Source organism: Apodemus sylvaticus, chromosome 6, assembly GCF_947179515.1.
Source record: "Apodemus sylvaticus chromosome 6, mApoSyl1.1, whole genome shotgun sequence".
Classification (NCBI taxonomy): domain Eukaryota; kingdom Metazoa; phylum Chordata; class Mammalia; order Rodentia; family Muridae; genus Apodemus; species Apodemus sylvaticus.
Genome location: NC_067477.1, coordinates 124,438,731 through 124,451,912, shown reverse-complemented (window position 1 = coordinate 124,451,912; position 13,182 = coordinate 124,438,731). Strand labels below are relative to the sequence as shown.

Sequence of the window (13,182 nt, the reverse complement as noted above, 5' to 3'; positions counted from 1 at the left end):
ATAACAAAAAACCCAGAATAGCTAAAACTATTCTCAACAGTAAAAGACCTTCAGTATCCCTGACCTCAAGCAGTACTACAGAGCAATTGTGTTAAAAACTGCATGGTATTGGTATAGCGACAGGCAAGTAGATCAATGGAATAGAATTGAAGAACCGGAAATGAACCCACAGAATCACTTGATCTTTGATAAAGGAGCTACAACCATCCAGTAGAAAAAAGATAGCCTCTTCAACAAATGGTGCTGCTTTAACTGGAGGTCAGCATGCAAAAGAATAAAAATTGATCCATTCTTATCTCCTTGTACTAAGCTCAACTCCAAGTGGATCAAGAACCTCCACATAAAACCAGACACACTGAAAGTAATAGAAAAGGAACTGGGGAAGACCCTTGGGGACATGGGCATAGGGGGAAATTTCTTCAACAAAACACCAATAGCTTATGCTCTAAGATTAAGAATTGACAAATGGGACCTCATAAAACTACAAAGTTTCTGCAAGGCAAAAGTCATTATCAAAAGGACAAAACAGCAACCAACAAATTAAGAAAAGATCTTTACCAACACTACATTCCAGAGGGCTTATATCCAAGATATACAAAGAACTCAAGAAGGTAGACTCCAGAGAGCCAAGTATCTCCCTTACAAAATGGGCTACAGAGCTAAACAAAGAATTTTCACCTGAGGAATAGCAAGTAGATGAGAAGCACCCAAAGAAATGTTCAACATCCTTAGTCATCAGGGAAATGCAAATCAAAACAACCCTGAGATTTCACCTCACACCAGTCAGAATGGTTAAGATCAAAAACTCAGGAGAAAACAGGTGCTGGTGAGGATGTAGAGAAAGAGAAACACTCCTCCACTGCTGGTGGGGTTGCAAGCTGGTACTACCACTCTGGAAGTTAGGAATGATACTTCCAGAGGACCCCACTATACCACTCCTGGGCATATACCCAGAGGATTCCCCAGCATGTAATAAGGATACATGCTCCACTGTGTTCATAGCAGCCTCATTCATAAAGCCAGAAGCTTGAAATAACCCAGATGTCCCTCAACGGAGCAATGGATATAGAAAATGTGATATATATACACAATGGAGTACTATTCAGACATTAGAAACAATGAATTAATGAAATTCTTAGACAAATGGATGGAACTGGAGAGCATCATCCTAAGTGAGGTAACCCAGTCTCAAAAGAACACTCATGGTATGCATTCACTGATAAATGGATATTAGCCTAGAAGCTTGGAATACCCAAGACACAATGCACATATCAAATGATGCCCACGAAGAAGGAAGGAGTGGCCCCTGGTCCTGGAAAGGCTCAGTGCAGCAGTGTAGGGGAATACCAGGACAGAGCAGTGGAGCGGGGTGGATTGGGGAATGGGGAGGGAAAGGGGCTTATGGGGCTTTCGGGGAGGGGGATCCAGGAAAGGGAAAAGTCACTTGAAATATAAATAAAGAATATATCGAAAAAAAATAGAATTGACAAATGGGACCTCATGAAACTACAAAGTTTCTGTAAGGTCAAAATTTCTAACTTCTGTGACTTCTTGATATCACAGGACAAATTCAGTCACTTTCGGGAGCAGGATAAACTTGTTAGAAGTACATGGTTCTTTGATTTGTGACCAGAGAGGGAAAAGATGCCACTAGATTAAACTAATCCTAAAATAATACTCTGGGCAGAGAGTGTAGCTCAGTGTTAGGAGGCCTGCCCAGCATGTGAGAGGCCCTGAGCTCCACTCTTAGAAAAAAAAAGGAGAGAAAGGAGGAGGAAAGAGAAAGAAGGAAGGGGAAGAATAGGAGAAGAAGGAAGAGGAGGAGGAGGAGAAGGAGGAGAGAGAGGAGGAGGAAGGAGAGGAGGAGGAAGAGAAGGAGAAGGAGAAAGAGGAGGAGGAAGAGGATGAAGAGAGGGAGGAAGAGGAGAAGGAGAAGGAGGAGGAAGAGGAGGAGGAAACGGAAGAGAAGGAGAAAGAGGAGGAGGAGAAGAGGAGGAAGAAGAGGAAGAGGAGGAAGAAGAGGAAGAGGAGGAAGAGAAGGAGGAAGAGGAGGAGGACAGGAGGAAGAGGAGGAGGAAGACGAGGAGGGAGAGAGGAGGAGGAAGAGGAGGAGAAGGAGGAAGAGGAGGAGGGCAAGGAGGAAGAGGATGACAAGGAGGAAGAGGAGGAAAAGAGGAGGAGGAGGAGGAAGAGGAGAAGGAAGAGGAAATAGAGGAAAGGGATCTCCTGATGATTGAAAGGACTCCTTAATTTCTAGGATTTCTTTTTTTACCAGCTTTTACATCCTGATGTCTAGGGACTGGTATATCTATCTGTTAGGCAGGAGGCCCACCCCAGGTCCTACATAGCACCAGTACAGTGTCATTACCTTGCACCAGAGTCTCCCGTGGCTCCTCTGGGTGTCTATATTTTATGGCATATGAATATAAAGTACAAGGATTTGTTCCCATCAACACCAGTCCTTCCCCGGAGGGGTGAGGCTGACATTTCCTCCCCTCCCAACTCCACAGTGACAACTTTCAACACTCAGATTCCTGATGTCCTCAGACAGAGTGGTGATAGCATTTGACGTGTAAAAACACTTAATGGCTCTAAACCACCTCGGTCAGGTCTCACTGCGCCTTCCCAGCAAACCTCACAGTGACCGGGCAGGCGGGGAGGATGGAAGGTTGTTATTCCCTGTTCCATAGAAACAGGCGGCTCCAAGAGTGAGTCACACCTGGTTTTGTAACTAATGCTTTGCAATAGCTATGTGAATGCAGGCAGGTCTCCCTGAACTCACACTGTGGGCTCAGCCCTGTTGGTTGTAGCACTTCCTTAGGGTTCACAAGCAGAAACATCTCCCCTTCCAATTTCTTGTCGCTCTCTGTAGCCTTCACTGCTCCACCATGACGTCTGGCTAGCCTCTGTTGCTGACCAACCTCACCATTGCATTCAAGTGGCTTACGCTGCACTGCTGTCTTCTCTAGGCTCCTCTATTAGCATGTCCTTCCTCACAGAGAGCCTGACGCCGGCTTGATTCTGCAACTCTCTTAGACTTTTGCTCTCATAATATACTGGGTGATTTTCTGTCTTGTACTACCTCTAAAGATTTCTGGAATTAATTTGGTTTCTTAAATAAAAAATTATTTTTAAAAAACGCATTTAAAAATTATTTTTAATGTGTATAGGTATTTGCCTATATGCATATATGTGCACATGCAAGCCTGGTGCTCACAGAGGCCAGAAGAGGGCATCTGATCACCCAGAACTGGAGTTATAGATATTTGTGAGCCCCTGTGTAGGTGTTGGAAGCCAAACATGGGTCTTCTGGAAGGCCAACCAGTGTTCTTCATTAGTGAGCCATCTCTACAGCTCCTGGAAAAAAATCCCTATGGAAAGGATAACATTTTATTATCCTGTGTAAGAATGCTTATCAGTGGGCTGGGGCAGGGAGTTCTTATACCAGCTTTGACAGCCAGTTGTTAACCTTGCAGGACTTCATGACCCACTTGACACTGGGGGTTTGAGGTCAGTCATCTTAAGAGTGTCTATATGTGGAAATACACTAATGAGGCATGTCTTCTTTCTGTCGCCTTTGTGGAAAATTTATCACCAGACTCTGCACATGTGCATGGCTTTGAAGTTCACCTCCTTCCTGACCCTGGTGCCTGGGATCTGAGATAAACTTAGGGCCAGTATCCCAGCTCAGAGAGGGAGCAGAAACCGCGGAGCCAGCTGTTGAATGACAGCTGTTCTGGGGTTAGGCACACACTTAGAAGTCCTTAGGAAGAGGGTCTTGCACAGACATGGTCTCCTCATCGGTCCACCTTAGGAAGAGCTCTGTTTTTTTTTTTTTACAAAGTGTTTGCCTCTCTGCCTTTGTGTGTGTGTGTGTGTGTGTTAAGACCTGCTAGATGGCTTAGTATATAAAAGTGCCTGCCAACTGTGAGGAGATTTTTCTTTTCTTTTTTTCTTCCTTCCTTCCTTCCATCCTTCCTTCCTTCCTTCCTTCCTTCCTTCTTAGACCAGCAAGGGCTCATATTTCATGAGCCCTTCCTGAGCCCTTTGCATGAATCAGCCCAGTTAGACTGTGCGTCAGGCTTCACAGGTGGGATAGGATGCAGTCACAAGGTATGTCAGGAATAAAATACTGGAGCCATGTTGGCGCCAGCATTTAACTAGCCCAGTTTGGGTTCCCGTTACACCCTCTGCACGAAGAGAACAGCCTCGCTTTGTTTGTTTGTTCCTTTCGCGCTGATGTTATTTCTGACACCAACTAAGCCCAATGGACACAGAGCCCAGAACCCATGTAAGGAAAAGCTGTGTGGAGTGTCATGCACTTGTAATGAGGGCTTCTATTGAGAGATGGCAGGAGGGAGACTGTAGAGTGACCTTCAAAGTAGTTCATGGGTCAGCTAGCCTGAAGATGCAGAATGGCAGAAGGAAGAAAGACCCTGCCTCAAAAAAAGGGAAAGGACAGAACTCCCCAAAAGTGTCTTCTGGGTTCCACGCACAGGACTTGGAGTATGTGTATCTTACCTATAAATAGACAAGTAAATAGTTTAAGATGAGACTGAGCCCAGAAATGATGTCCCAGTGTGGTGAACATCCTTTGTTTTGAAGGAATAAATGTCCCATGAAAAAACATCTCTCCATGATATGGTATATGAATATTAACTCCTTTAATTCAAATTAACTTGAGTTATTGAACCCAAGTCTGTTCTTGCTGATCTCCTGTTCTGACTGTGGGAGACTCTGGCAGGTGAGGGACTAATGTCCCCAGTCCACACTCTCTTCATGGTATCTCTCAAATCCTGCTTCCCAAAAGCCAGATTATCTCTGTTGGTTGAAAATAAAGCTAATAGCATCCCAAATTCCCGCTCATTATCCATCCATCAGATGGATAGTGATACCTCTTCCTGAATAGCTCTGCTCTCTCAGACACTGAGAGAGTCTGGTCCCAGGAGGTCCCAGAAGCCTTTGGTTGCTCACAATAAGCAGTGACTCTTGGTTCTGCCTTATCTGCATTCTTCTCGCTGACTTACATCCCATTCTGAGAGCCTGAGGCTTGCAGAGCCTGTTCCTCTAAACACCCTTCTTGATTTTCTCTTTAGGCGTGTGTCCATTTTTAAAGCCTTTTCTGGACAAGACTCCTGCAAAAAAACCATACACCTCCCTCACTCCATCCACTGAGCAGTGCTGAGTCCCTCTAGTTCCCATGTGACTGTGTGACCTGGGACTCTGGGCTAAAAGTCGGGGACACAGAGGAGCTCTGGTCTTCACTGTATAAGTGGCTAGCAATTACATTAACTTTTCTTTTTCTTCCTTCCTCCCTCCCTCCATCCCTTTCTTCCTTCCCTCCCTCCCTTCCTTCCTTTCCTTCCTTCCAGGTAGTTTGCCCAGCAAGGACTCATATTTCACGAGCCTTCCCTGTCTCCTTTGCACAGATTAGCCAGTCACGCCAGATTCCTTTTCTGACTAATGGAAACGCTAGCAGTAGCGTTGAAATGAAACAAAGCCAGGAGGAAGAAATTAGAGCGACAAAAGGTCGCTTGCTGTCATTTGGATGGCATCAGTGCTGAGGTCAAATTTACTCTTGTGGTTTGTTCCACTTAAGGAAAAAACAACAGGAGAGAGGTTGTAGTACTGTTCCACCTTATTCCCTCCCATTGTTATGGACAAAGGAGAGGACTGTCTAACATACTCTACTGCTAATACTTAAAGTGTATCTTATGCACAAGGTTTCATTGTTGCCTTTGTTTTCTGTCTGCTTCCTCCAAACTTCAGAGTGTACTAAGTAGCTACCTTCAGAGGGGGTTTAATACCATCTCCTCTCATTCAAGTGAATAGTAACTTTTGTGTAAAGAAAAGGAAAAAGATATAAGAAGCCCAAATAATTAAGACATCATCTAGCATGGAGCCCCTGCATCCAAGGCTATGCCAGCAGTAGTTTTGTGCAATCATGTGTAGCTAGATCTGGGTTTCCATACCTCACTCTGATGCTTGATAATGTAGCTTTAGAAGAGCGATCCAGATTCTACTCACCTGCTGTCTTATCGTGTGTTTGTTTGTTTTTGAAGACAGGGTCTCATGTAGCTCAGGCTGGCCATAGATTCAATGGCATAGAAGATAACCTAGCATTCCAGACTCACTCTCCTGCCTCCCAATTGCTGGGCTAGAGGTTCTCACCACCACAGCTGACCCTGTCTTTGTTTTGAAGATGTGTCTAAGAACAGCAGATACTTCAAAAGCTACTTGCTGTGGTGAGTAAGTATAGTAGTGGGGAAAGTGTTTGCCATATGTGTATTAACTTAATTACCAAAGATATTAAACACACATTTCCCCATGCATGGCTCCAAGGTGAGGAAGAAAGGTCTGAGGACCCTGGGACGGTCACTTCGCCACTTTTCATTTAAGCTGTGACTGAGGGCAAAGCATGCCATGCCTCTTGTAGTCCTCCAGTCCCAAAGTGGCAGGTGGCACTGCGTGTCACCTGCCACCCCTTTCTGTCTCTGATCCATCACCAGAGTTCTGATAGATATTTTCTCCCCCAAACTCCTGGTCATTCCTAACATTTTCTCGCACAGCACGTAGGAAAAAAAAAAGTGTTGTAAAGGATCAAGAACTTCATTTTCTTTGCCATGATCACAGGAGAATACAGTTCCTCATTCCTCACCTAGGGAAGGGGGAGAACACTTAGCTTTTGTTGTTCATGTCCACGACTCACCTTGATCATCTGTGTTCAGTTGCTCTTCAAACTCTAATACTTAGCCTTTCTTGTTTTCTTCTTTACGTGTTATGCTGGACCCACATGTCCAGATACTATTGGCGGGATTCAGAATATGAAGTTTCATTTTGGGTAGTGGATATGTGGATACATTCAATAGTGAAAGTATAGAATTCGATGTGAAGCGTCAGAGTTTCCATTCCAAATGACTGTTCTTGAGGTACAGATGCTTACAGAACTGTAAAGTTTTGGGAGCTGGCTAACTTTGGTATGTGATTTTGCTCTTTTATTTGCAATTTAAAAAAAAATAGAACTTAAAATAAAAAAGGCAGAGGATAAGCCAGTCAGCTTCTGTAAGAGTGCTAGGAAAGGAGACACGGGGTCACGCATGACTTCTGGGACAAATTTCCAAACGGAATGCAGGCGGTTCAACTAGATTTGTACATTTTTGCTTGCTAATTACAGCAACCCTGCACCAGAAGTTCCCAAAAGTGCTTTGATCACTGGGTGCTGAATAGGTCATAGCCACCCACCTGTGAACCGCGGCGCCACACACGCTGGAGTAAGACGCGTAGACGCCAGTGCCGTAAACATGGTATTTGGGGTCTTGGCAACCCGTTGGACATTTCACCATGAACTCAGGATTGATGATCTTTCCAGCTTTGACATCACAGTTGATCTGAGGCACAGCTGGGAATACACAATGAGGTCAAAATTACCCCTGCTGTGTCATTTTACATATGAGGTGACACGGGCAGGTCGTTAAGTATTCATCCATAAAAGTCTGGATTAAAAGAACTGGCCTTGTGTCCCTTCCACATCATGAGGGTAAAGACATAGCAAGGACATTCCTCAGACCTTAAGAACAATGCCTTCTACTGCATTTAACACTGCATTTAAAATAAATATATTATATATATAATACATACATATGTATGTATGTATGTATGTATGTATGTATGTATTGTATGTATGTATGTATGTATAAGGGCTGACTCCTGTTCCTGTTTGGAAAATTAATTGAAAATAATACTGAGACAAAGGTCCAGATCAAGATCCCAAGATCAAGATGTGATCTGGAATCCATGGAAGGAGGGGGACGTCTGTAGACAAAAGAAGTTATATTCAAACCCATCTTTTCATTTTGGTTCCAGAGGATTTCTTTGGCCTAGATGTTGAGTCACCAGAGGACACATTGTTTGCCTCTACACTTGAAAAGGTTGGCACTCCTGCCCAGCAAGCATCTAGGGGCATGCCTCAGTTCTAGTCTCCTGCCTCTTTCTCCTTCTCACAGCTACAGGGAGGCTTTCTGGAGCAGAAACCTTGCCTGAGGATAAGCTGAAAAAGATGTTTCGCTGACAGTGTCTGAAAAAGGAGTTGGATGCTTCCTTTCTGCAAAGATTTTCCTCCCTCAAAAAAAAAAAGCACCCCCCCCCAAGTGACAGTTCCTTAAGCTATGGGTTGCACAGTTCTGTGAGTTCAAGGCTACACAGTGAGACAGTCTCTCAAAAGACCAAAAGAGAGAAAGAACATGAAGTTGGGTGGTAGGGAGAAAAAAGTAGATAACAATTTTATTTTATTTATATGTGTATGCATAAGATCACATGTCTATGTATGTGTATATGCACATGTGTTTTTAAATGTCTGAAGAGGTCAGAAGAGGGTATTGGGTCTCTTGCAGTTGGAGTTAGTGACTGAGACACTCACTGTATGTGCTAGGAACTGAACTCGGGTCCTCATAATTGAGCAGCTGGGACCTCAGTTGCCAAATCATCTCTCCAACAGTACTGCATGATTACACAAAACAGAGCTCTCAATATGGATGATTTAAAATTCAAATGTTGATCTACTCTGCAAAATATTGAAGGTTCTCTACAGTATCAAATATTTAGATATGATCTAATTCTTTAAGTGTAAAAAAAATAAACATATCCCTCTCATTAACATGTAAATTTTGCTTCCTTCTTTTATAAATGATAGCTGTATGAATACCAAAGAATGGCCCTATGATAGTTTTTATGAATATTAGTAAGCATATTATTTACATATCTATCTTATACATCTGTATACTCAAGTGGCATGAAAATTTCTAACCCCAAAAGGTTTGTGCGTGGGAGTTTAAGAAGCTCGCCCCGCCCCAAAGGTGTGTTGTGTTGGCTCACTCCAGGAGAGCGGCAGAGGCAAGTGGGTCCTTAAGACCACCTTGGTCTACATAACAAGTGCCAGGCCTGCCAAGGCTGCCCAGTGAGACTCTGTCACAAGTAAGCAACATGCAAGCCTGCCTCAGGTGACTCTGTATTCTGTTCCGGGACCAGATCTTTAGAAAGATTCTAAACATGATTCTAAAACATAAACACAGTCCAGCACTGGCATGTTCACGTGGGTGCAGGGGGAGAATAATCTGCGTCCAGATCGACAAGAAAGGGTCAACTAGCAGCTAGAAGGAAAACCTCAGAGGCCCGGGGTCCTTTTCTCTGCGAGCAGCACTGTGGTGAGCTGTGACACCAGGGGTGGGGGGGACTGGAAGGGGGAACTTTCTGTAGAAGTAAATTTGCCAAGAACTTTCTAGGAATTGATGCTTCCCTGGTAGGAATGGGCTGTTCACATGAAGCGATGAACAGGCCTTTAGTGAAAGTATGCGAACAGAGCAGTTGTAAGGGGTTTCTGTCCTGGGTGGGAGGTGGAAATTAAACCCCTCCCAGTGCTAAGAGCTGGTGATTACCCTCGGAGATCCAGGAGCTTTGCCAGGCCACCCACCCTCTGATTTACTGAGATGCTCATGGAGTTGCTAATGGTTTCCAGCTGTATCCGAAAGAACGCGCACGCCTCCCCCCTGCCCCCCCCCCATCCCTCCTCTTAACCCTAATGTAACCGAATGAGCAGTTACATTTCATTCAAGTCGGGGAGAGAGAGCGGAAGTTGAGCTCCTGCCTTTCTCCCACACACCCCTCCCCTCCCGTAAGCACCCCTCCTGTAAGCCCTCTCAGGGCTAGGCCAGCATGGCGCTCCTCCTGGGAGCCAGGGTTGCTCCTCAGCACAGGATTAAGCAATTTGTGGTCTGCTTTAGGAACAGGAGCACAGTGCTTAAAACGCTCAGTTCCACCCTCCCCACCAAAGTTACTTCTTTGTAACCTTTTGTTCTTTACACTCCAACGCCCGGGGCTGTGCTTACTATTTTGAGTCTTGGAGTGTAAAAAAAAAATTTTTTTTTACATATTTTTATTCGATATATTCTTTATTTACAGAGTGTACAATTTTTAAAAGGCAATTTGGGGACAGAAGATGCCAGCTTAGTTTCTTCTCAGATCAGCTAGCTGCTGTGTCCCTGGAGGAAATGGGGTGTTGGACTCCCATCTCCCCCACAGATCACTCCCAAGTACATCTCCTCCTTTAGATGCAAAGAAAAGTGCAGACTTCTTGGCCTTGGTTATTTGAAATAGGAAATAGCAAACCCTGTGGGTTAGGATTACATTTTGATGACACCTTGACACTCTTGCGATTTTTGCATCTTCTGGAAAGGAATAAGTGAAGCCAAATCTGGAAAGTTATTGGATGAGTGCTCAGGGTTCGCCCAGTATGAGCTGTGGAATCTTTCATGAAATCTGTAACTTGAAACACAAATGGAAATGCCCCATGGGGATGTTTTGCATCCTGCTAATCAAGGTTTTCTTTAAGGTACATTTCTCTCTCTCTCTCTCTCTCTCTCTCTCTCTCTCTCTCTCTCTCTCTCTCTCTCCCTCCCTCCCTCCCGCCCCCCCTCCCTCCCTCCTTCCCTCCTCCCCACCCAGAAGGTATTTCAAACACAATGTCTTGTCTGTACAGAACCAGATTAGCAAAGTTGGGGGTGAAGTCATTTTTGTCCCTGAGGATGAAACCAATGAGGCCCAGATGCTCGCATGCTGCCCAAAAGCGCAACGACGGCAAAGTGTGGCTAAAGGTCAAATAGTTGTTAAATTTATACAGAAAATTAAGTCAGAGAAAGCGAGCTAATTAAATTTTGCCAAGAGTAATTGCCAAGATCATTGGAAAGTGTAGTCAGTGTCCAGCCAGGAAAAAGCAGGTCATTTTTTTTATTTTTCCGACAGCAATTTGTTGAGTATATGAGCATCATGGCTTTTTTTTTTTTTTTTTTTATTTCTTTATCGTATTCTTCTGGTTGCTTGTGCAGAGATCTGTTTCCTTGTAACCACCAATGAATCCTCCCTGTCTGTGCTTGGGAACAGATGAAATAAATGCCTTATCTTTGCATTGTAAGTGAGTTCTACCGTCACAATACACGATTTACACTGTTTTTTATACTTTCTTACTCTCACTCCTGGAGTTCATCTACAAAACACATAATGTAGACTTCTTTAAAAGGGAAAAAAAAATCTAACGAGACAAACCCAGAAGTTTCCTGCTCAGGTGTGAGGGAGCATCAGACATTGTGGGCCAGGCTGCTCTGCAGCTAACCCATGCATTTACTTACAAGTTCTTGAAAGGCTTCTTGCCAAGAACATTAAAAAAAAAAAAAAAAAAAAAAAAAAAAAGCAAGACAAAGCCTCTTTCTCCTTGCTGGCGGGGAAGCCAAGGAGTCACGGTGGAAGCTACGAGAAAGTCCGCTCGAAGCCAGAGAGGTCCGCAGGTGTATCCCGAGATGCTTCAGCAGCACCGTGGTCTTGCAGCAGGCCTGGCCCTACACTCTGCTTCTGTGGTTTTTTTTCTCCTCAGCTCCTTCTGATGGGTAGCCAACATGGCTTCCGTACCACAGCATCTCAGTGCGAGCTGAGAAGTCCTTCCCAGAGGCCCTTCGAGTCAGCCATGGAGAAAAGAGGACGGAGTGCAAACCGAGTGGGTATTGCTGTCAGTGGTTCTCGACTTTCCTAAAGCTACAACCCTTTAATGTAGTTCCACATGTTGTGGTGACCCCTAGCCATAAAATTCGTTACTACTTCATAACTTTAATTTTGCTATTGTTACGAAGCAATATAATATAATATAATATAATATAATATAATATAATAATCCGATATACATGATATCTGGTATGAACTCCCAAGGAGTCATAACCTGCAGGTTGAGAACCACTGCTTCACACAGTTTATGAGGCCTGTATTTTACCAGAATTATCACACATGTCCCATTTCAAAACAGAAAACTGACGATCTGCGCCAGTATTTTAATGTGCGATTTCTGCCTTAGCGGAGGACGCCTGGCGTGGTGGTGCACACCTGTAAACTTGCACCCAGGAGGCAGGGATGAGGCGGTCCCATGTGAGAGGCCAGCCGAAATCACACAGGGAGACCCCATCTCAAAAGCAAGGCAAAACAAAACACAAATCTCTAGAGAGAGCTGCGAGTGTTGGAATGTTTGTGCCTGCACTGTATGGGCCTCCTCCCGGTGCTGACAATGGTTGGCTCTGACAGGGTGTGGCACCCCAGGAGCCAGGTGTGTGGGAGGCCAAAGCAGACCGCACATACATAGGGTGTTCTTATTCACCGGCCATCTTTTCCGTAATCCCGGAAAGACCATGCTACTGCCTGGGTAAAATTCCTTATTAATTAGGGAAAGCCTTGGTAAGCTTGCTTGCTCCTCAGCTGCTAATGAGGAAGACTTTACTACAACATAAAAGAGCTTACGCATGAAAAGTTTTAACATCACGCTTCACTTTATTGGCCTGTGGTATTCAACTAGTTTAAAACTGTACTTTAAAGAAAATTACATGAAAATTTATTAGTTTAACGAAATAAAAAGGTCATCAAGTTGAAGACAAGAGTGCCCTTCTCAGTCCTGACTCCCCGCGAACAGGTCATGTATTATTTTTCCTTTGCGGAAGACTTCATTAGAAAATTACTCTTTTAATTTTCTTAAACAGTTTTTGATTATGTTGAGTCTGTCCAAAACTTATCAGAATTTTTTTTTCTTTTGCTGCCTTTAAAGAAAGGTTAAAGATCATTGAGGCCTTTTTAGAATCTCTTCTAAAGAATCCCTGGGCTGGCCAATGCTATACTTCACTTTTTTTTTGCCTTTTCCTTTTAAAAAAAAAATTTGGGTATTTTATTTATTTACATTTCAAATGTTATGCCCTTAGCAGGTTTCCCCTCTGGAACCCCCCCTCCCTATCTCATGCCCCCTCCCCTTACTCCAGATAAGGCTATCCTCTGTTACATATGCCTCTGGTGCCATGGGTCCCTCCATGTATACACTTTGGTTGGTGGTTTAGTCCCTGGGAGCTCTGGGGGGTCTGGTTGATTGATATTGTTGGTCTTCCTATGGGTTGTAAACCCCTTCAGATCCTTCAGTTCTTTCTCTAACTCCTCCATTGGGGATCCCATGCTTAGTCCAATGGCTGGCTGCAAGCATCCGCCTCTGTATTTACCAGGCTCTGAAACAGCCTCTCAGGAGACAGCTATATCAAGCTCCTGTCAGCAAGCACTTGTTGGCATCCACAATAGCGTCTGGGTTTGGTGTCTGTATATGGGATGGATCCCCAG

At 44.2% G+C, this 13,182-nt stretch overlaps 1 protein-coding gene across 1 annotated transcript in view; it reads right to left on the bottom strand.

The window, feature by feature from the left end:
• Window positions 1-13,182, bottom strand: part of Vit (vitrin) — a 108,276-nt gene that overhangs the window by 52,837 nt on the left and 42,257 nt on the right. The window contains exon 5 of the mRNA XM_052186751.1: window positions 7,243-7,399. Within this exon, the coding sequence (XP_052042711.1) occupies window positions 7,243-7,399 (157 nt within the window). The remainder of the gene's footprint in view (window positions 1-7,242; window positions 7,400-13,182) is intronic.